General features: G+C 39.1%; 1 protein-coding gene across 1 annotated transcript in view; it reads left to right on the forward strand.

The window, feature by feature from the left end:
- The first annotated feature begins 10051 nt into the window (after positions 1-10051).
- The window catches only part of LOC136862162 (ankyrin repeat family A protein 2), an 80541-nt gene continuing 67039 nt past the window's right edge, over positions 10052-23553 (forward strand). Inside the window, exon 1 of the mRNA XM_067138865.2 lies at positions 10052-10373. Within this exon, the coding sequence (XP_066994966.1) occupies positions 10167-10373 (207 nt within the window). The 5' untranslated portion in view covers positions 10052-10166. The remainder of the gene's footprint in view (positions 10374-23553) is intronic.

Below are 23553 nucleotides of genomic sequence, written 5' to 3' on the forward strand. Positions count from 1 at the left end.
TAAACTTGAATATTTTTTCATGGTCTTTCGGCATTTCTAACTTTACAGGATCAAATTGACTGCTAATAATCTTGTCGTTATCTAGTCTGGGTTGTGCTTTAAAGTATGATAAACAGCGTTCACACACATAAATCTAATGATTATGTTTGTTTACTGTTGAAGACACTAACCGAGACAGAGATTTAATCCAAGAAAAATGGTATATAACATTTTCTTGTTCCGTTTGGAGTAGCAATAGGTTTACATGTTTCCTTGTAGAACCCTCTTTCATTATAATGTAAATACGTACAATTGTAAACTGTTGATTGCTATCTTGTCCTGCATACATCCACTTTTTATTTTCATGCATTACTCCGTGTACATTCAACGATATATCGTTTTGGTTGTCAAATTTAGGCAAATTTTGTATTTCCATAGGAAATAAAATTCCTTCTAAGTTTAAAACACTTCTATAGTGTGGATATGATGATCGATGCTCGGTATGCGTTCTCGCTGGTTTAAGAGCAGCTAAAATTGACCACGCAAAACAGTCATCATCGTTGCATTGTACATTAATAACAACTTTCTCATAGCGTATTGCTTTAGGTAATTTCAAATGGTGACCCACATGAAATCCTACATATGAATTTATGTTTATTCGCAGTTCCAACAGTGACTTAAGAGCCCACCCAGAATCTCTCTCTGGATAGCGACTCAATTTGGTTAAGGTTTCTTCCACAACATTTTCTTCGTACCACTCTCGCAAATCTGTTGCAATAGTAATAATATGATTTTTGGTGTTGTGTGAAGTCTAGTTATTTGATCTGAACTAGGCAATATGTGTTCAGATATTAATGATGTGTTCACTTTGAGCGCACTACTTTCTAACGCTTTTTTGCACATACTCTTTAAACCACATGTAACACAATTCCAAAAATAATTTCGGATCCTTCAACTCACAAATATTTCTAATTGATCCTGTGAACATTCGCGTCTTGTAACAAATTTCTAGTAATGTCCAAGCCATACAACTTTTTTCTACTCTTACAGTTACTTTGCTTAAACAATTGTTTTGTATACAATTCTGTAGACTGTCAAATAGATTTACTCAATATGTATTCATCATCATCATCACTGGCACGACAGCCCTTTGTAGGCCTTGGCCTTCTGAAGAAGTTTTCCCCATTCTTTCCTGTTAAGTGCAGAGCTCCTCCAGTTCTTGACTCCAATCATCTTTACATCCTCTCTCACCCCTTCTTCCCACCTTAAATTTGGTCTGCCAACTTTCCTGGTTCTTTCTGGTACTGCATTAAATATCTTCTTTATCATTGTGTCATTAGCACGCAACACATGTCCTGCCCACTCCAACCTTCTGATCTTTATACAGTTAACAATGTTTGGTTCGTTATATAAATTATACAATTCATGATTATATCTTCTTCTCCAGACACCATTTTCTTCCACTGGCCCAAAAATTTGCCTCAAAATACTTCTTTCAAATATACCGATCTGTCTTTCATCAGATTTGGAGAGTGTCCAGGTCTCAGCACCATATGTTAATACAGGCTTTACTAAAACTTATACATCAGGACTTCAGTTTTCCTAAACAGCAACTTAGACTTCAGATATTTTCTGAGGCCACGATAGCACTTGTTGGCAGACAGTATACGTTTTTTGATTTCAGAACTAACATTGTTCTTGGAATTAACTTCTGATTCAAGGTAGATAAAGCTATGCACAACATCAAACCTATACGAGCCAATTTCTATGAATGTAGATCCACTCAGGTAGTCTTTCTTGGTTACGGGCATATACTTAGTTTTCCCTTCATTAATCTGTAAATTCATCTTTCTTGCTGCTTTTTTGAGGCTTGTGAAAGCTTCTTTCAATGCTCTTGGTGTTCTTGCGATTAAATCAATATCATCTGCATATGCCAAAATTTGAACTGATTTATATAAGATGGTTCCCCTTGTGTTGATACTTGCACCTCTAACGACTTTCTCCAGAGCTATATTGAACAAAAGGCATGATAATGAATCTCCTTGCCTAACTCCGTTCTTGGTCATTACAGCACTTGAAAACATATTCTGGATCTTAATTTGATTCCGAGTATTTTCCATGGTAGCTTTCACAAGGGCGATAAGTTTCTTAGGGATCTCAAACTCCTCCATTGCTACATAGAGGTTACTTCTATCAATGCTGTCATAGGCTGATCTGAAATCAATGAAGAGATGGTGTGTATCAATTCCAAATTCTTTACATTTTTCAAGTATCTGGCGAATTGTGAAGATCTGATCAATAGTAGATCTTCCTTGGCAAAATCCGCATTGATAATCACCAAACGCATTTTCCGCGTAAGGCACCAATTTGCTAAAGAGAATATTGGAAAATATTTTATAAACAATGGATAATAAGCAGATACCTCTATAGTTAGAACACATCATGATATCACCTTTCTTATGTATCGGGCAGATGATACCTACGTTCCATTCATCAGGGATTGTTTCAGCTACCCATATCTTGGCCACAAGTTTGTGAAAGTGTTTAACAAATTGTTTTCCAGCATTTTTTTACAAGCTCTGATTATATTAAATCCATTCCCGGGGCTTTGTTATTCTTTAACTTCTTAATGCCAAGCTCAACTTCCTCAACAGTAGGTATCGGTACTTCTATGTCTGGTTTTCTTGTATTTATAGGAGGTAAGGTTACTTGGTTATCACCTGGACTTTCATTCAACAGTTCGTCAAAATATTGGGTCCATCTTTCTAGTATTGCTTTCTCACTGCCCAGTATTATACCATCTTTATCTTTACACAAACTTGTTCTAGGCTGGAAATCCTTACGACTTTTATTTAACTTCTGATAGAAAGCTCTCACATCATTCATCCCTTTCAACCGTTCCATTTCTTCTAATTCTTTCCTCTCATACTGTCTCTTTTTCTTCTTGTGTAATCTCTTTTCTTCTCTTCTGGAAGTTCTATACTCTTCCACTGCTTTCCGGGTGTGGTTCCTCTATTGCATTCTCTTGTATGTCTCATTTCTTAAGGTTGTTGCTTGTGCACACTCTTCATCAAACCAATCGTTGTGCCAGACTTTCTCTTCCCTTCCTAAAACTTCATTTGCAGTTTTTGATGGTGCGTCTTTAAGATTCTTCCAGATTTCATCAATACTCTCACTATTAGGCATATCGGTCAGGGCCTCATTAAGCAAGCTAGCATATCTGAGAGCAGTTTCGGGCTCCTTCAGCCGAGCACTGTTGAACTTTCTTGCGTTGGATCCATGTACACTTCTTGCATTAGATATTCGGCTTCTAATAGCTGCTACCACAAGGTAGTGGTCAGAGTCAATATTGGCTCCCCTATAACTTCTAACATCCATCAAGTTAGAGAAGTGTCTTGCATCTATTAGGAGGTGGTCAATTTGGTTAAAAGTACTTCCATCTGGAGACTTCCATGTCATTTTATGTATGTCCTTTTGATTAAAAGTTGTACTTCCCACTACCATATTTCTCTAGAATGCAAAATGTATAAGCCTGATTCCATTATCGTTAGAAATACCATGCAAGCTATATTTTCCAATACAAGGTCTGTATTCGTCTTCCTTTCCTATCTTCGCATTCAAATCACCGAAGATTATTTTACTGTCTGCTCTTGGGCACTCATTATAAATTTCATCCAGTTCATCGTAAAATGAATCATTATCGTCGTCGCTCTTCTCTTCAGTTGGAGCATGTGCACAGATTGTAATTGACCTCTAATTCTAAGTCTGCACAATCTATGCGATTTTGCCCGAAAATCCATGATAAGGTGTTTTATCTGCTTATTGACAATAAAACCAGTACCAAACATGTGATCCTTCATGTGGCAACTATAGAATACCATGTGATTTTTCCTCTGCATCACTCCTTCGCCAATCCATCTCACTTCTTGAATAGCAGTAATATCTAGTCGATACTCATCCAGCTGATCGAGCAACTTTCTGAGGTTTCCAGCTTGGTAAAGAGTTAAAACATTCCACGAACCAATTCTCAAGTCCTTTACATGTTTGCAAGGTCGTCGTAAAAAGGTCAGGCCGGCTATTTCTTCTTCAGATTTCGTAACGAGAGATTTTTACAGATTGGGTTGTCAGCCCAACGCCAACCCCCAGCAATCCTGGAGGGCCGATGTTTTCTTTCGGGGTTGTCTCCCTTAGCTGGTGGGTCCCCATTTTGAAGCGTCGGGAAGTCGCTTTTTCGCCCTTACATGACTTAGCCGTGTACACGCGGTGTACCCGTTGCCCAGGGGTCACGGCGTGGACATGCATGTATCGGACTTGGTAGGAATAAATTGCATTTCCTGTGTTTTATTAGTACACTTCCACCAGCAAGAAGTGAACCCATAGGACCACATACCACCCCTTCGGCCCCCAAAATGTATTAAATTCATTTGTATTTTCAATTAACGTGGGTCCATAGATTGAAAGGCGATAAGTTGATGGAATAACGTCTACAGACACATTCAACCCTCTGCCAAAACCACATTGTTCTAACATACTCTCTGTGCTAGTGTATGTGTCATTTAAAAATTCTTTAAATTCATGATTATTTGTTACATTATAGAAAGAAAAGGAAGGTTCTTCTGATAACCTCAAGCGTTTTGGTTCCATCATTGTTTACTTAATTACTCTACCTTTTTAATAAAACAGTAGTAACAGTTACTGTACATAAGTTTAGTATGTGCATCTGCATGAATCCACGATTGCGGAGGAAATGTATAACACCACTAAAAAAAGGAATTCTTTCCAAATCACACTCGTGCTCAAAACTTCATAACAAATGCTGTTGGTATATCTTACAGTACATATCAAAAACGCTAATACATTTGACATAATTTCTTTACTTTGAATAAACAGTAATGACAGTTACTGTACAGAGTATGTACATCTGTATTGTGTTTCAACAACTGTTTTTGAATCCACCAATACGGGGAATGTATGACGTCACTATAACTATGAATTAGTTCAGAATCACACTCATTCTGAAGACTGTATAACAAATGCTGTTGATATATCTTACTGTACATATCAGTAAACACTATCACATTCGATTCAAACCTCATAGTTTTATAGTTATAACCAGAAATTATTAAAAAATGAGCATTTTTATCCAACTCTGGAGTCTGTAATATCACACTAACACACACTCATCAACATTTTTCCTATGCTCTTGATAGTATTCTTTCGAATCTGACGTGTATACAGTAAACTTTAAGGGTGTAATATTGCTTAACCAACCGTCTTCTTCTTCTGCTTCTGCTTTACAACCCTCAAGACATGAAGAAACTATAACTAACTGTTCGATTCCTTCTCTCTCTCTCTCTCTCTCTCTCTCTCTCTTTTACACTTGCATGTTTATGTTTCATATTTTAGGCACACATGTAAACAAAGCATTTTAGGCACACACATAAACAAAGCTAAAACCATGGTAGATAAAAAATAGGCTGTCCTCATTATAACCCGGTGAACTATGTGCGTCTAAGTCTGCCATCTAGGGGGATAATTTTTATCGCAACCTATTCGCAAAAAGCCTTACATATAGCCGTTGCCTACGAAACATTAAAGGACTGGAAATAGAGCACACTAGACTCGGCCTCAAGATACCTCCGACTACCGCCACGAGAGTTCTGTTTACTGAGCTGTATCGCCTGCTCATTGCAAAACGTTCGAGTATGAAAGCTATAAAAATAATTAAAACTAGTAATTTCGGAAGGCAGCAAACAAATATGAGATAAAAGATAGACCAAGAGCAATTATTTGCTTTATTTTCTGCAACGTATTTCTTACACTACGCTTAAACGAAATAAGTAATTCACGAAAGAAGCAGAGAAATCTGATAGCGAGTTTGCCAGTTCTTACCGATTCCTCTAATTGTCCTCAGAGTATCCGATCGAGTTTGCGGTCATAAATAACTTCAGGTTTAATCACCATTTTACCAATTATCAGCGATCCAATCTTTTCCTCCGCACATGATGTTTAGACATTCGTATTGAAGCCCCTGTTTCGTGAGCGATGTTATGCCCGTTTCGCCATTAAAACCCTATGTAACTTTTCAGCATCTTCTGATACGGTAGAGTTAGGCACTGTAAGGATCACAGAAATCTGTAGCTGGTAAGTGCTTTCCTATGCCAAAGGACGCAAATAATTAGAGTCGGTTCACCGTATGCCTTTTTTCCCTTCCCGTAAAACTCAATTTGTTCTAAATGACCATTTTTACCATTCTTTTCATTTTGGTTTCCTTTTTGGACAAGTTCAGATACCCTAAATCTTTTTTTCTGATTTCATTACCCTATCCTACTTCTCAATTTACAAATTGTTTTCCGTAATCTTGTATTTAATTTTCTCATCCGTATATTTTTAGAGTTAACAGAGATACTCGTAGCCTTTCATTGACAAAGAAACGAAACTTGTACTCCTTTTCCGTTTGTGGCTGACGTATGAAGATATGGAATGTTCATCGTTATCTGAATCGGAACTTTTAGGAAATTATGATGGCAGTACATAATTTTCGGGACCTGGACGTTTCCTTTGTGTGATATTTTTCTGTCTGTGAACAGGATACACACTGAAAACAGAAGAAACTTTGATTGATGTGCTTACACTGAAATCTGTTGTATGAGGAGAATAGATAAATAGAATAGATAGAATAAATAGATCCTACTTTATCACCTTGCCTAGAAATAGCTTACCTCCATTTCTCCCTTAATCTGCACTCGGAAGGGAAACTATGGAACGTCAATTTCAAGCTTTTTAAAGTGTCATCCGAAATACCCCTAGGAGTACACAACAGTGCACCATCTTCTGAACCTAACTGACACTCACCGACAGTAACAATATTCATAATAAATTGCACAATATCAATACAACATCACAATTACTCCGCATATCACAAGGTTAAATTCCGCCAAGAACAGAACGGAAACCTGACATCTAGCGGCCACACCGTCAACACGGTCGGGCCGTCTTTTCAGCGACAAATTATTAACTATGTCCCAGCCTTGTATATCTCGCAGGCAACGATAGAGGATCGAGACGGCGGTGGTTTTTACACTGCGGGCCACTATATAGAGCGTTCCAACCTTAAATTGCAGTACAGCAGTAATGGGATAATTCCGTCTCTTTCCTTCTCCCATGTTTTGCGGGTAGCGCTGTCCTACTCTAATGCAGCGGGTTTGCCAAATATCCGCGAATTGGAATGTTATCGGATAAAATGGGTGAATATCTTGTTATGTACAGAATTTCAAGGCGCATTTGGTGCCGTTAACAAAAAAAATGTAAAAAAAATAATTTAGTGTGAAAATGGTAATATAATGGAAAGTTTCGCCAAATGCAAAATCTTCATTGCATAGAACTTATCATGCCATAACTCCTATTTTATATTCATTATTTTCCTAATTTTTTCACTGCTGGTAAAGAAACATTTCAGCTCGATGTAGATAAGTTTATTTTTAAATTTAAATGCTAACAAAATGCAGTATATGCGTTTATTTCCAGTCATGTTCAGGGAATTTTATGTGTAGGCACGAAAAATCAGTCGCTGGCCAGCGTCTTTCCTATTGAATTTGCACGGGGGGTCAAAGCGAGGCAAATGGTCTTCAGATATGGAAGTTATTTTTAAAACATTCCCGAAGTTCCTATCTTGCTTAGTTATTAATTTGTGACAGGAAGAATATGTCCTTGAATTTTGGTTTCGCGCGTGACTCGGCTGGCTGGCTGAAGTACCGGTAGTGATCTCCCAAACATGCGCTTTTAACATTTCCGGACAGTCGCATGCAGTGCAGTGCTCATTTCGTCAGTAGTATGTATAATAGTGATTAAATACATATCAGTGACATATGTACAATTCTTGAGGGAAAGTGTATTTCGTTTGTGTGGTTCGTGAGTTCGTGCTCGTGCGTGGGGATCTAATTTCGAAGAAAACGTGCAGAAGGATCATGGCGTGGTTAAAGCAAAGCAAACGGTCTTCGGATATGGAAGTTAATTTTAAAACACACCTCAAGTCTTTAACTCGTTATCTCTTAATTTATGACAGGGAGAACGTCTCGTTTGTTTACGTTTCACGAGTGACTCGGCTGGCTGGCTTTTAAATATACTGGCAGCCGTGTGCAGTGGTGTTCATTTAATCAGTAATATAAGATTGATTAAATAAAGGTCAGTGATGTATATATATAATATTTAATGGCGTGTGGCCTCCGAAGAGGCCGAGTGCAGGTCTTTCCAGTGTTGACGCCGCATAGGCGACCTGCGCGTCTATAAGAATGGGGCCCCTACCCGTGATGAATTCTAATGCTGAAGACGGCACACACACACCCAGCCCCAGAGCCATTGGAATTAACCAATGAAGGTTAAAATCTCCGACCCGGCCGGGAATCGAACCCGGGGCCCTCTGGACCAAAGGCCAGCACGCTAACCATTTAGCTATGGAGCCGGACAAGATCAGTGATAAATGTATAGTTCTTGAGGACAAGTGGATTGTGTTTGTGTAGTTGTCAGTTCGTGCTCGTATGTATAGTTCTTAGATCGAAGAAAAATTGCAGAAGGATGTATAATGGATCGTCAAATTAAAAAGAAACGTTCCGTAGGTAAACTCAGGGGAAAAGAACGCAATATTATAATGAGTGTCCTGGATTATTTTTTAAAGATTATGAATATGAGCAGCGCAATCAGTGAAACAGCTAAAGTTAACATGTTATTCCGAAAGAACAATCTATGCTATAAGGAAGGAACACACACATGGTCCTTTGCGAACTCTCGAAATAAAAGAAAAGAGAAGGACGGCAGAAAAATTAAATATGATGAAATTGTTAGAAGTGGATGCGTCGGGCGGTTCACTCTCTTTTATTTGCTAACATACCACCGACATTGAGCGTGATTTTGAGTCGCGTAAATGGAGAAGATTCTTTGTCACGATTTTCCAAAACTACGTTGTATCGCTTCTTACATGATATAGGCTTCCGTTATTTAAGACGGGGTAATAAAGCAGCTTTCACTGAAACCGATGAAATTATTAATTGGAGGCACAGATATCTCAGGGAGATAAAACGTTTGAGGGCACAAAATAAAGCTATAATTTACACAGATGAATCGTGGGTAAATATTGGGCAGACAGTGACAAGAGAATGGAAGGATACGACAGTGAAAAGTGCACGGCAGGCCGCTTTTGAAGGGGTGAGTTCGGGACTTAGGCCACCGAAAAGCCGAGGACCGTGATTTGCCTTAGTCCATGCGGGTAATGAACATGGTTTTGTTCCAAATGCTGAACTAAAATTTTTATGCCATAAAAACATAAGACAACTGGGCAAATTACGTGAACGAAGTAAAGAAAGATGGAAGAGTTTTGTGGAAAGCAGACGAATTACAGGATGATGTCGACGATGAAAAGTTTTTAATACGATTTTCTTCATCGTCCGGATCATCCTCAAGTTCATCTCCCGAACCCGTTTCATCCAAAGCGAGAACATCAGGCCTTACAAAAATGTTAGAAGGTGTACGTCCAATGTCTGAGAGCAACGCCAGTGATTAAGATATGTTGTATTTATTTTACCATCCTACAAATCTTAGTTTATGAATGAATGAACTTAAAATTACAAAATTACAAACGAAAAATGTGGAACTGTGACGCCCTGTTTGAGTTACGCTCGAGCGTGATCTTCACGAATCGATTTCGCAACAGCGCGCTCCATCCAAATACTTTAAAGTATTTGCTCCATCTACGCTGTACTGCAATTTAAGGTTGGAACGCTCTATAGAGAGTGCTAGTGGCGCTATTTCGTCGGAAAGCTATGCACTTTCGACAATTTCCGCTATTATCTTTATAACATACTTGAATGTAGTTCGTCTTCAATATAGAAATCAGTTACGAATATCGTACGTTGTTATGGACTGCTGTCCTATGGTACATATTACTGAAAATTTTAACATGGCGGGGAAATTTGAAAAAGAAGATAAATTTTTAGTCTCACGATGGGAAATTACATGTCAAGCACTGGCAACATTGGATGGCAGTGTAAACACTTAAACAGAAGTTGATGTTGTTACAACGTGAACTAAAATTGCAATAATAATAATGAAATCTTGTGAAGAAATATTGCATTGGCCTATTGCATAATTTCTCAGTGTTTTCATCCAAATTCAAAATATTTCTGACCACCTAGATGGATCAAGATGACGACTCTTCGCAGGATACAGCTGCCGAACTGTACGATAATGATGATGAAGATTTGTGTTCTACTTTAGATGTGAAACGAGAACCATTGCAGATGAGTAGGACTTCTTCCCCTCTTCATGATATGGCTAGAATTCGTTGGCCTCCAGGATCGTGGCAAGACGGAACCCGTAGAAGTGCTTTCCAGCCATATCGAGTATGTTTAAACCTTTCATGTTTGCATCTTAACCCATTAAAGTCTGCAACGAAACAGAAAAGTACTGAAAAATACCAGTATTGTTAAAACATGTAATGTTTAAGGGAGATTTGTGCCCACGTCGATGTTTATATCATTGAAAGTGGGGATTTTTGGAGTGTATAACAGTTCATACGCTCGACTTTCACATAGTCTTAGCTCCATAAAGCACCACAGTATGAAACAAACATATAAAAACGATGAAAGATTTAGGGTAGATTACTGAACATTTGAATATTTTCTTGATAGAATTGGTAATTATTACAATGTCCCAATGCAAGGAATGAAGCACTAACCTCAAAACAGCAGCTTCAGATTGCACTCCACTGGCTTGGTAGTGGTGTACAGTATCATCGTGTTTCTGATATGCATGGTATTTCAGAAGCAGCCGTATGCACAGTTGTGACTAGATGTTGCATGTTGGTTGGCTGACTATGGTGAAGCATTTGCCACATTCACTGCACTTCGCAATATTCTTTTAGTTTGTGGAATACTTGTTTGAATGCTCAAAAATGATGCATCAAATGCATGTCATCCAGCATTTCTTGATCGATATGGGAAACATTCCTTGAACGTAATACTCATATGTAGACCAAATTAATAATTCTAGTATGTTTGTGTGAATTGGCCTGGTAGTGTCAGCGATGTTAGAGCTCTAAGGCTAAGTAAGTGACTTGAACTTGGTGCAGTTCTGCTTGGAGACTCCATATATCCTTTAAAATCTTGGCTTATACCAGCAGTAAACCAAGATTTTTCTAGTCCATCTCAACAGAGATTTTTAAGAGCACATAAAAAAGGAAAAGGCAAGGAGAGTTATTGAGTGTGCAATAGGCTCCAGTACTTGACTCTTTAACTCAAGCACTCTCTGCAAAAAACTTCTTCTCTCACGTTACTTTTAATTCTTTTACTCACTCTCCTTTGTATCAAAGTCGGAACAACAAAAATATCAAGTGAGTCTATTGAAGATGTGGATTAATAGCTGGTTGTAGTCAAGCACTAGCCTACTACTGGGAACGGGGATTTTTACATGGATAAGGCTGTTTCAAGGTTCACTCAACCTTCATGAGAACAATTGAGCTATCTAACGGTAGGATAGTGGCCTCCTCCTGCAACAAACCAATTCTAAGGTCCAATTGTATTAGCTGACTAATGAACTAATATTATGAGCGAGGACATTTTATTAGTCAGGTATAAATCTTTATGAAACAAAATTTGGTTAACTAATAATTATTTTTGTGAGTTCTAATATTATTAGTTAGTTTTATGAAACAAGGCCCTGATCTGCATTTTGGGCCAGGTGGCAGATTCCATATCAGTTGTTTACTTAGTTGTTTCTTAAATGATTTCAAAGAAGTTGGAAATATATTTCAAGAACATCTTGTCCTATTATTCCTCTTCCTATAAACAAATAGGCCTACCGTTATAGATCCTACATGTTAGACAGCCCTGTGGTGTGGTAGTAATTTATCTGCCTCGTATCCAGAGGTCGTGGGCTTGACTGAACCGGGATTTTTACCTGGATAAGGCTGTTTCGAGGTCCTCTGAACCTTCATGAGTACAACTGAACTATCTAATGGTAGGATTGTAGCCTCCATCTGGAAGGCCAATAATAATGACTGAGAGGATTTGTTGTACTGATTACACGTCATCTCATCATCTCCAAGTCGTCGGGTTGAACTGGGATTTGTGGGATTATTTTGTTCTTTTAGTTCTTTTCATCCATCAGGTCCAAAAGCTGTGAACATCCTTGACTTCTGTCTCTCCTGGCTTTTGTTACATTTTTGCACATTTAGATAATTCATTATTACTATTGATTTTCTAATGTATGTTTATTTTTTTCTAGTGATTTGGATGATTTTAGAGCAATGCAAAAATTAATATAGTAGGAAATATTAAAATAATGATATTTAGAGAACTAGATTTGTTTAAATATTAGTTTGTTAGTAATCAAATGTATTTTAAGTTAAATATTGGAGAATTTCATTTGGAAGTGGAGAACTGTTTGTATCGTTATGTCTGTATTACTCCGAGGTGGTTTTAAGGTTTTGTATCAATGACTGCTGTTTACGTAGAAATATATTCAATTAATTAAACAAATGGGTAAAACGCAATTGAGCTAATACACCAGGATATGCGAGTTGACCTCAGGGGTGGTAGTACCGTTGTTCAATCAGGGGTAAAAAATATATAGAAAAATGACATAAAGCAGTTTGTCAGCTGTGTTGAAGACAAGTTTTCTATTGTCTCTGTAGAGTTTGAATAGCTTCAAGGCTGCCACATTCAGTAAAAATAAGAAAACCCTGTATTTTGAATTTTTCATGTTGTGTGCTGGATAACCTGACTTTTAGTCAGCTGTAATTTTTGTCACATTTTAGCATGACTCCAGGGGATGCTAGAGACCTTGTTGGATCTCTAACCTATCTTCCGCAAATGTTTAACAGTAGTTTTACCATCTTAGGATACCAGTTACGATAGTAGACCTTAAACGTCTTGTCATATCAGTTATGTGGAAAAGTGTTCAAATCAGTTTAAGAAAAGTAAACTCGTGTCATTCTGAAGCGGTGCAGCTCTTTTCAGGCTCATCTTCAGTGGAGGTGAGCTGCACGTACCATTTTAACCATATACTAGCCCTCCTGTCATTCTTAAATCTCTGGCACTCAGGCCACTGAGGATGGCAGTAATGGTGCTAACCATTATGCTGTGGAGGCGGACGTAGAATCGGTTGCCATCCACATTATTAAGGCTCATGCCGAAATATGTAGAAATAATTTTGGGTCGATGTACGGGCGGTGATGTTAAAACAGGGTGTCTAGACCTCTTGAGCAGACTGTACAGTAGATTAGTATTCCTATGACAGAAAATAAGAGGGTATTTACCACTAGTATTTCATCAAATGTAGCCTAAAGCCTGAACCCATAGTTGAAATTGAAAACAACTTTAAAAACCGTAGGCCTACATTTAATGGTAATGTTGTTCCTCTTGAAGGTGTAACGCTTGAATTGGTAGAATAGGCCTATCTTTCTAATGCCAGTGATTCTCTCCCTGGAACAAAGCACCTGTCAGAAGAACATAAAAGGCTGGATAACAGAAATCAAGGAAAAAAAAAAAAAAAAACTAGGCAGTGATATGATTATGAAGTAGCTCAGTACAACTATTACAATCAAAAATGAAAGTTGGGAAAAATATTATGAAAAGTAATTGTGCTGACTCATGTAAAATTCCTATCAGCATTGTTTCTGATCATTATAAAACAGTAATGTCTGAACACAATTCACACACCAGTCAGCCAGCCATTAAGCACAGAAGAGGATATTCAATTACAGAGGTAAAAATTGCTATTTATGCAATAAAAGTTGATGGTATACGGAGTAATTAGATTCAGTTATCATCTCAGTGTTCTCCCCAGAAATTTTCGTTAGCTGGGTGGCAGGAATGAGTAGCCGGGCGGGGAATACTACATAGAAAATGAATATGATAAAATTTCAACTTATTCCCCTCATGCTATTAACAATAATATTAGACAGATAAACATTAATTGAAAAAATGAACCATTTTAGTGTTATCACGAAGAAGACATAGAGTAGTTTGAACTTCCAGTGTTCTACTGCTCGTTCATAATCACTTGGTTGCTGTAGAAAGCCAGACGGGTTTGTTACGTCCCGTGGAATCAAGTGCTCTCATGCGATTCCACGCTAATCCAGATACCGCTCGTGCACGACACTGCCAGTTTTCCCTGTCATCTTTCATTCCAGCAACACTCTCCACTATCATTTGATTTCATCTGTCAGTCATTAAATCATTGCCCCAGAGGAGTGTGACAGGCTTTGGCAGCTGGCACAATTCCTATCCTCCGGAGTACCTGGGAGAAAACCTGTCCCGTCTCCGCTTTGTCCAGCACAAATCTCATGTGGAATGACTGGGATTTGAATCACAGAACCCAGCACCGAGAGGCCAGCACGCTGCAGCCTGAGCCAGGGAGGCTACACATATTTCAGTCATTATGTGTTCCAAATTTAAATGTAAACACTAAAAATATTTAAATGAAAAATCTTCATTATTGTCAGCATAATTGCGCGATTTGCATCGGAGTTCAGCACTGAACATGGTTTTCCGTGGTTTCCCATTTTCACATCAGGTAAATGCTGGGGTTGTACTTTAAGGCCACAACTGCTTTCTTCCTACTCCTAGCACTTTTTTATCCCATCGTAGTCATAAGACCTATCTGTATCGGTGTGATGTAAAGCAACTTGAAAGGTTCTTCAAGTCAGCTGGAACAGTCCTGAAATATACGTGGTAACTGTGAAAGCATGTTCAGCTGGAGGTCATTTCAATTTTCTCAGTAGTTGAAAGGGTAATGGAGAAAGTACTCAACAAACATTTGAGCATGTTTGTAAGTTTTTTTTTCTCAATAGCGTGGGCTTGTCTCTGTTCGTTTAATCCACGTTAATTCTTCCATCGTTAAAACACGTGTCTCAAGAATGCAAAGTCTGATGGTTGGATTTGCTGTGTGGGATTGTCAGATGTTACTAAAGCATTGTTCATGAACTTGTATCATGTTGATATGCGTAATAATCTGAAACACTTGATTATCAGTCTTATGTCAGTGATATCATTGTCAAAACTGGCCTCAATAAAACTGAGAGAACATGGCTTCTCAGAGGCATAACCCGTTGTGGATGGAAGTGGTAGAATAACATCCACAGTATCCTCTGCCTGTTGTAAGAGGTGACTGATAGGGGCCACTGAGGCTTTTAACTCGGGAACGTGGATTGGTGACCATGAAGCCCTTAGCTGAGTCCTGATACTGCTTCCATGTACTTGTACCAGGCTCCTCATTTCATCTATCCTAGGCTTGTCAAGATCAAGTGCACGCCAGGTGAACTGCGTGCAGGGTGTTAACATAAAGAAATAAATGTGTAACTGGATTAAAGCTACTATATACATTTATTTAATAAAGCCAAGCTTTCCGCCAAATTGCATTGGCCCTCATCAGGGCATGTGAAGTTCTGCCTCTGACAGTGATCATTGAAATTCTTCAAAGGAACGTGGAACTCATGACCATACTATCCACGGCCTACCCTACTAGCTAGACTCAAGGATCGTCGCTGTGTGCTATGGTGGTTGGGAGGGAAGTTACTGATTCACCGCCCTCTGTCGACAGTTTATTGAGTGCGTCGCGCTGTGCCATGGTGGTGTTATGCATGCATTTCTGCAGTACAGGTCTCTATGTATTTGATAACTTGAAGCCGTCTTCCCTGTTGGTGTTATTTGGGCGCAACTCTATGGCTTCCCTTACAAGTCGAGCATAGAAGTCTTTTACAGTCGTGATGACCTTTGCCTGGACAAAGAGGATTTCATCGTCTGTACTGTAGAAATGTTCTGCTATGGCAGACTGGCTTATAGCATTCTCCGTGGAGATGAAAAAGTGACCTTCTTTACTGACCTGATGTGTTCTTTCACCCTGGTGCTAACAAGCCTTTTTGTCATGCCAATATATGAGCAACCACAACCACTTGGAACTTCATACATGCCCGGTGTTTCAAGATGTGGTTTTTCTTTGACTGATCAAAACAGGGATTTGAGCTTCAGTCTTGGCTGACACACACTCACTCGAGCGGAGAAATTCGAAGGAGATGTGTTAGGGGTGCACAGTATTCTTTCATTGTGAACGAAGTGCGTTACCTGTATATGAGAGCTGTCCTTCACCAATATCATTAATAAGGCACTGCAAGTTGTTAATTTGCATGAAATAATAATAAACAGATTATTGAGAGGCAAAGACAATAGAATTGTACGCTACAAAAATACTACTCACATTAACCAAATATTAAATGAAGAATCAAATTCCGACATGTTCAAGATATACAAATGAAACGTATTCTCATTGACAAAACAAAGGTGCAGTGAAATAACTTAAAAGCATTCCAGTGAGCACTTGTCTACACCCTTAGCGTCGTAGTTTAGCTTCTTCTAAAAAATACAAAATAAATTGTCTAAAAGCAACCTGTTTATGTTCACTGATTTCCTGAGCCCTTCTGATGTCTGCTGGCAATAATTTGGTCAATGTTAGACTTGATGGTGCTAGCAGACACTATTTTCATTACTGCAGTGAGATGTACGTCTGTTACCTACAGTCGGAATCAAGATTTGTCGATCTTCATCTTGGAAAAGAACTGTTTACATCTGTGAGTACTTCCAGAGATTAATAGGATTTCTGACACAAACTTTCAGAGTTGTGTGAAGCATAATGGGACAAGTGTTCAATAAAAATCAATAATTTCCCTTTCTTTGTACTCTTGCTTCAGCTGTGCATCACATATTAACTCTTATAAGTTCCAGTTGTAAATTCTGGGCTGTATCTTCTAGTTAAACACTAAATGGTTTGGAAAAAAAGCTGCAACTTCCCTTTCACAACATCAAGGTCCTGAAACCTCCTATCAAACTTGTCAATGAGATCACTTAAAATCTCAGTATATCTGTCCAGTTCGAACAGCTGCTAATATACCAGTCACTCTAATACAGTTTGATCTCATCAATTTACCCATTTTCAAGTGCAAAGCTGCTTGATTACTTGCTTTATTTATATACTTGCAAAGGTATTCAATGGAATGGACAGATCTGCTGTGTTCTACTTTTACGTGAACCTCCAAAATTTATTTTAGAACGAAGTGGAAGGTACAACCCACCTATTATTCAGATCCATTCCATTGATATCTATGGTAAACCGACCATCTCCATATCTAATCGTCAGTATAGTGCATAACAAACAATTTCAGTTTCCCTAATAAGTGGGCGAGGATATCTTTTGCTGCCTCGACCATCTTTCATGCTTGGAGCATTAGAATTTAAAGCTCCGCAGGGCCTGTGAATCATAGTTGACTTGATAGTATTGAAAGTAGTAGGTCACATTCAGGACATGTCATTTCTGTGCTTATGATATCATCTTATTAGGAGGGGTATGCTCCATCAACTACAGTAGAAAATGAATGAGAGGTAAACTGTGCTTTTACCATTCTCCTGAATACATGTACCAGCGTACCTCTCCAAATAAGCATCCTTTGATCAATAGAACCATTAGCTACTTTACTTTGAGACGAAATAGCCTGACAATGATGTCATGACCATCCAAAATGCCTCTAAAAATTTATTTCTACTTAGGATAGCAAGTGAACATTATAAAAAAATCATCATCATCATCATCATCATTTCCCAACTCCAGTTTCCTGGGTGTGGTGTATAAACAAATCAGATAATTTTCTTTTGCTTCTCAGACCATTATGTGATAAGTATAATAGCTTACTGAAGATACAGTTTTTTTTCCTGTTGTTTTCATTGAGGATCATGCAAGGCAAATTGATGTAATACCCATCCTCTCCATGACGGTTAGTTAAACTGGATATTGCTGCACATCATAAGAGGGGTTTATTTGCTGATGCGTCGTAACTGATTGTCATGGCTATGAATCAAGATATCTCTCTTTGTGAACTGCTGACTGACATCCTCCATGGCTACTTCATCAGTAAGCTGATCTGCATTTAGGGCAGTTGTCCAGGTGGCAGATTTCTATCTGTTGTTTCTAAAATAATTTCAGAGAATTTGGAAATTTATCGAACACCTTCCTTGGTAAATTATTCCAATCTGTAACTCCTCTTCCTATAAACAAATATTTGTCCCAGTTTATTCTCTTAAGTAACTTTATCTTCATATTGTGATCTTTCTGACCTTTAAAAACACCACTCAGACTTATTTGTCTACTAATGTCATTCGACACCATCTCTTCACTGACAACTCAGAACATACCGCTTAGTCGAGCAGCTCATCTGCTTTCTCCCAAGTCTTCCCAGCCCAAACTGAGTAACATTTTCGTAATGCTACCCTTATGATGTAGATGTTGATTCCCATAGGGAACCTAAAATATTTGTCCTGAATGAGTAAATTTACAATACCAATATAATGGTCCGTTATTGGACATTATAAAATATTTTCCAGCTAACTCATTCTTGGTTGCCTGCGTTTTGCCCTCGTGTGCTAAGTTAGGCTCGTCAGTTGGGACTTAGCACACCACCCAAGACACAAGGCTAGTGCATACCGTGGAGGCCACTGCATAGGCTATTTGAAGCCACCAGCAGTGCCAATGCACTATGAGAGCTATGTCTCATTTCCAAAAATAGATGCCTGCCTGGCCATCAAATGATGTAGATGTTGATTCCCAAAGGGAACCTAAAATATTTGTCCTGAATGAGTAAATTTACAATACCAATATAATGGTCCGTTATTGGACATTATAAATTTTCCAGCTAACTCATTCTTGGTTGCCTGCGTTTCGCCCTCGTGTGCTAAGTTAGGCTCGTCAGTTGGGACTTAGCACACCACCCAAGACGCAAGGCTAGTGCATACCGTGGAGGCCACTGCATAGGATATTTGAAGCCACCAGTAGTGCCAATGCACTATAAGAGCTATGTCTCATTTCCAAAAATAGATGCCTGCCTGGCCATCAAATGATGTAGATGTTGATTCCCATAGGGAACCTAATATATTTGTCCTGAATGAGTAAATTTACAATACCAATATAATGGTCCGTTATTGGACATTATAAATTTTCCAGCTAACTCATTCTTGGTTGCCTGCGTTTCGCCCTCGTGTGCTAAGTTAGGCTCGTCAGTTGGGACTTAGCACACCACCCAAGACACAAGGCTAGTGCATACCGTGGAGGCCACTGCATAGGCTATTTGAAGCCACCAGCAGTGCCAATGCACTATGAGAGCTATGTCTCATTTCCAAAAATAGATGCCTGCCTGGCCATCAAATGATGTAGATGTTGATTCCCAAAGGGAACCTAAAATATTTGTCCTGAATGAGTAAATTTACAATACCAATATAATGGTCCGTTATTGGACATTATAAATTTTCCAGCTAACTCATTCTTGGTTGCCTGCGTTTCGCCCTCGTGTGCTAAGTTAGGCTCGTCAGTTGGGACTTAGCACACCACCCAAGACGCAAGGCTAGTGCATACCGTGGAGGCCACTGCATAGGATATTTGAAGCCACCAGTAGTGCCAATGCACTATGAGAGCTATGTCTCATTTCCAAAAATAGATGCCTGCCTGGCCATCAAATGATGTAGATGTTGATTCCCATAGGGAACCTAATATATTTGTCCTGAATGAGTAAATTTACAATACCAATATAATGGTCCGTTATTGGACATTATAAATTTTCCAGCTAACTCATTCTTGGTTGCCTGCGTTTCGCCCTCGTGTGCTAAGTTAGGCTCGTCAGTTGGGACTTAGCACACCACCCAAGACACAAGGCTAGTGCATACCGTGGAGGCCACTGCATAGGCTATTTGAAGCCACCAGCAGTGCCAATGCACTATGAGAGCTATGTCTCATTTCCAAAAATAGATGCCTGCCTGGCCATCAAATGATGTAGATGTTGATTCCCAAAGGGAACCTAAAATATTTGTCCTGAATGAGTAAATTTACAATACCAATATAATGGTCCGTTATTGGACATTATAAATTTTCCAGCTAACTCATTCTTGGTTGCCTGCGTTTCGCCCTCGTGTGCTAAGTTAGGCTCGTCAGTTGGGACTTAGCACACCACCCAAGACGCAAGGCTAGTGCATACCGTGGAGGCCACTGCATAGGATATTTGAAGCCACAAGTAGTGCCAATGCACTATGAGAGCTATGTCTCATTTCCAAAAATAGATGCCTGCCTGGCCATCAAATGATGTAGATGTTGATTCCCATAGGGAACCTAATATATTTGTCCTGAATGAGTAAATTTACAATACCAATATAATGGTCCGTTATTGGACATTATAAATTTTCCAGCTAACTCATTCTTGGTTGCCTGCGTTTCGCCCTCGTGTGCTAAGTTAGGCTCGTCAGTTGGGACTTAGCACACCACCCAAGACACAAGGCTAGTGCATACCGTGGAGGCCACTGCATAGGCTATTTGAAGCCACCAGCAGTGCCAATGCACTATGAGAGCTATGTCTCATTTCCAAAAATAGATGCCTGCCTGGCCATCAAATGATGTAGATGTTGATTCCCAAAGGGAACCTAAAATATTTGTCCTGAATGAGTAAATTTACAATACCAATATAATGGTCCGTTATTGGGCATTATAAATTTTCCAGCTAACTCATTCTTGGTTGCCTGCGTTTCGCCCTCGTGTGCTAAGTTAGGCTCGTCAGTTGGGACTTAGCACACCACCCAAGACGCAAGGCTAGTGCATACCGTGGAGGCCACTGCATAGGATATTTGAAGCCACCAGTAGTGCCAATGCACTATGAGAGCTATGTCTCATTTCCAAAAATAGATGCCTGCCTGGCCATCAAATGATGTAGATGTTGATTCCCATAGGGAACCTAATATATTTGTCCTGAATGAGTAAATTTACAATACCAATATAATGGTCCGTTATTGGACATTATAAATTTTCCAGCTAACTCATTCTTGGTTGCCTGCGTTTCGCCCTCGTGTGCTAAGTTAGGCTCGTCAGTTGGGACTTAGCACACCACCCAAGACACAAGGCTAGTGCATACCGTGGAGGCCACTGCATAGGCTATTTGAAGCCACCAGCAGTGCCAATGCACTATGAGAGCTATGTCTCATTTCCAAAAATAGATGCCTGCCTGGCCATCAAATGATGTAGATGTTGATTCCCAAAGGGAACCTAAAATATTTGTCCTGAATGAGTAAATTTACAATACCAATATAATGGTCCGTTATTGGACATTATAAATTTTCCAGCTAACTCATTCTTGGTTGCCTGCGTTTCGCCCTCGTGTGCTAAGTTAGGCTCGTCAGTTGGGACTTAGCACACCACCCAAGAAGCAAGGCTAGTGCATACCGTGGAGGCCACTGCATAGGATATTTGAAGCCACCAGTAGTGCCAATGCACTATGAGAGCTATGTCTCATTTCCAAAAATAGATGCCTGCCTGGCCATCAAATGATGTAGATGTTGATTCCCATAGGGAACCTAATATATTTGTCCTGAATGAGTAAATTTACAATACCAATATAATGGTCCGTTATTGGACATTATAAATTTTCCAGCTAACTCATTCTTGGTTGCCTGCGTTTCGCCCTCGTGTGCTAAGTTAGGCTCGTCAGTTGGGACTTAGCACACCACCCAAGACGCAAGGCTAGTGCATACCGTGGAGGCCAAAGTCCCAGTCTCATCCATGGCTGTGACAATATGGAAGCTGCTGGGGTATGGGTGGTACTGAGTAATGGCATTCAGAGCACGACTAGTGCATCTGAGTGTTATGAAAGGTGTTGCTCATAGGGTCAGTTGTGCTGCAATAGCACTTTCTAACCCAGTGAGGAAAGCAATGGCAAACTACCTCACTCCTCGTCTTGCCTAGTACGCCTCATTTTGGTGCTGCCATTGGTTTTTGCGGTTTCCTTATAACCGCGTAACCTTTGGTGGTGCTATTTGAGGATCCAACCAGCCTCTGGGCTTATGACCTAACAGACAGACAGACAGACAGACATGGTAGGACCACAATAATCCAACATGCTGGGGAATCTGTCACTGCTGAATTATCAAGGTCATTTTAAAAAACCTGTTTTAAATAACGGGATATAAATAAAAACTAGTTTTAACATAGAAAACAAATAATTGTTATTTATTAAACACAACAGAAGATATTATAGCAAGAAAGATTATAAGTATGTAGTACTGTACTGTATAAACAAAATTGAATTGAAATTCAAATAGTGGACTGTACAATAAAATCAACTTAAGGCCCAAAGTTTAGTAATTTTCAATAGTAATAATTTTTTGTAGGCCAATTGTGAAATAAAAAGCACAATGGCTTTGAAAAGCCAAGAACAAGTTTATTTTAATCAAATAAAAATTGTAAAATACTGTACCAGGAATTAGGTACAGTTCAATCTGAATCACTGTCTATGGGCCTATTATGGGTGTTTGATGATATCGAGGGTATGGAAGAGGGCATGGCCTGTCCTGTGCAGTGTAAACGACAATACTTGGTGCTAACATGGGGCTGTGAGTGGAGTTTGATGGACTGAGTGAGCAGCGGATACTTTCCTGAGCTGCGAGACTGACATGTAGACTGCAGACCATGAAAACACTAATGAGTGTGACCGAGCGGTTGAGTGAGTGTGGTGTATGTGATCGAAGACACTCTCTCTCTCTCCACCTTCATTCAGCAGACACCTCCTTATATGGACATTTTTGCACGGAACCGATTGCATTTTACATTAGACACTTGTTAAATAAGCCTCATTTAAGTGGACACATCACATTCCAGACAGTGGACATCGCAATTATTCTTGTCCACTTGTTTTAAGCGCACAGTTTACACGTTCCAGGACACTATCTTTACATAAGGCTATGCCGTTCTTTCTCTTAATATCATTCTGCAGACTTACGGGAATTCTTTTTGAGTATTCATACTATTTCGAGCCCAAAGAAAAGAGAGATGAGACGTTCATAGGAAAGCTGAAATAACCATGAAGTTAAATGTTTTGTATAGGGCTCTATTGAAACATTCCATTAAGGTCCTCTTGTGTTCTAATTAGTGTACATTCTGAGATTTCTAGCTGCCCAGAAGTACTACCAATGACTGTTTACTTGCAAGCATTTTCCAGCATATCTTGCATCATTCTATTCATAACTCAGATTATTGCTGATAAGGTCAAGGTCAGGTAGTTCAGTTAAATTTCACAAGGAAGAGACTTTCATGTGCTGATTGTTGAGGCAGAAATATCATAGCATTTCGATCGCCCAGTAAACATGAGTAAGAGGGATGAACGTGTTTAGATCTTGAGACAAGAAAAATTGTGTTGCAAAATGACTTTCAGTGAGAAAAGTTCCCTGAAAAATTAAACTGCAGGAAAACACAACTGTGAAGAATAAAAATGATATTTTAAGTGAGTGGGAGGAAAATAGGAATCTAGGAATGAAAACAAAGTGGGAATCAGTTTTCGCAGAAATGAACATTACGGTATATGAGTGGTTCAAATGTGTTCGAGCAGAAACTGTGAGTGGGCCCATGTTACAAGAAAAACATGAGAAATCGGTAATAACTTGGAAGTTGAGGTTAATAATTGAATAAAGAATTGGTGTGTCACGCTGGGTCGTTATTCCCTTTTCGAGA

Source organism: Anabrus simplex, chromosome 1 (assembly GCF_040414725.1).
Source record: "Anabrus simplex isolate iqAnaSimp1 chromosome 1, ASM4041472v1, whole genome shotgun sequence".
NCBI classification, from domain to species: domain Eukaryota; kingdom Metazoa; phylum Arthropoda; class Insecta; order Orthoptera; family Tettigoniidae; genus Anabrus; species Anabrus simplex.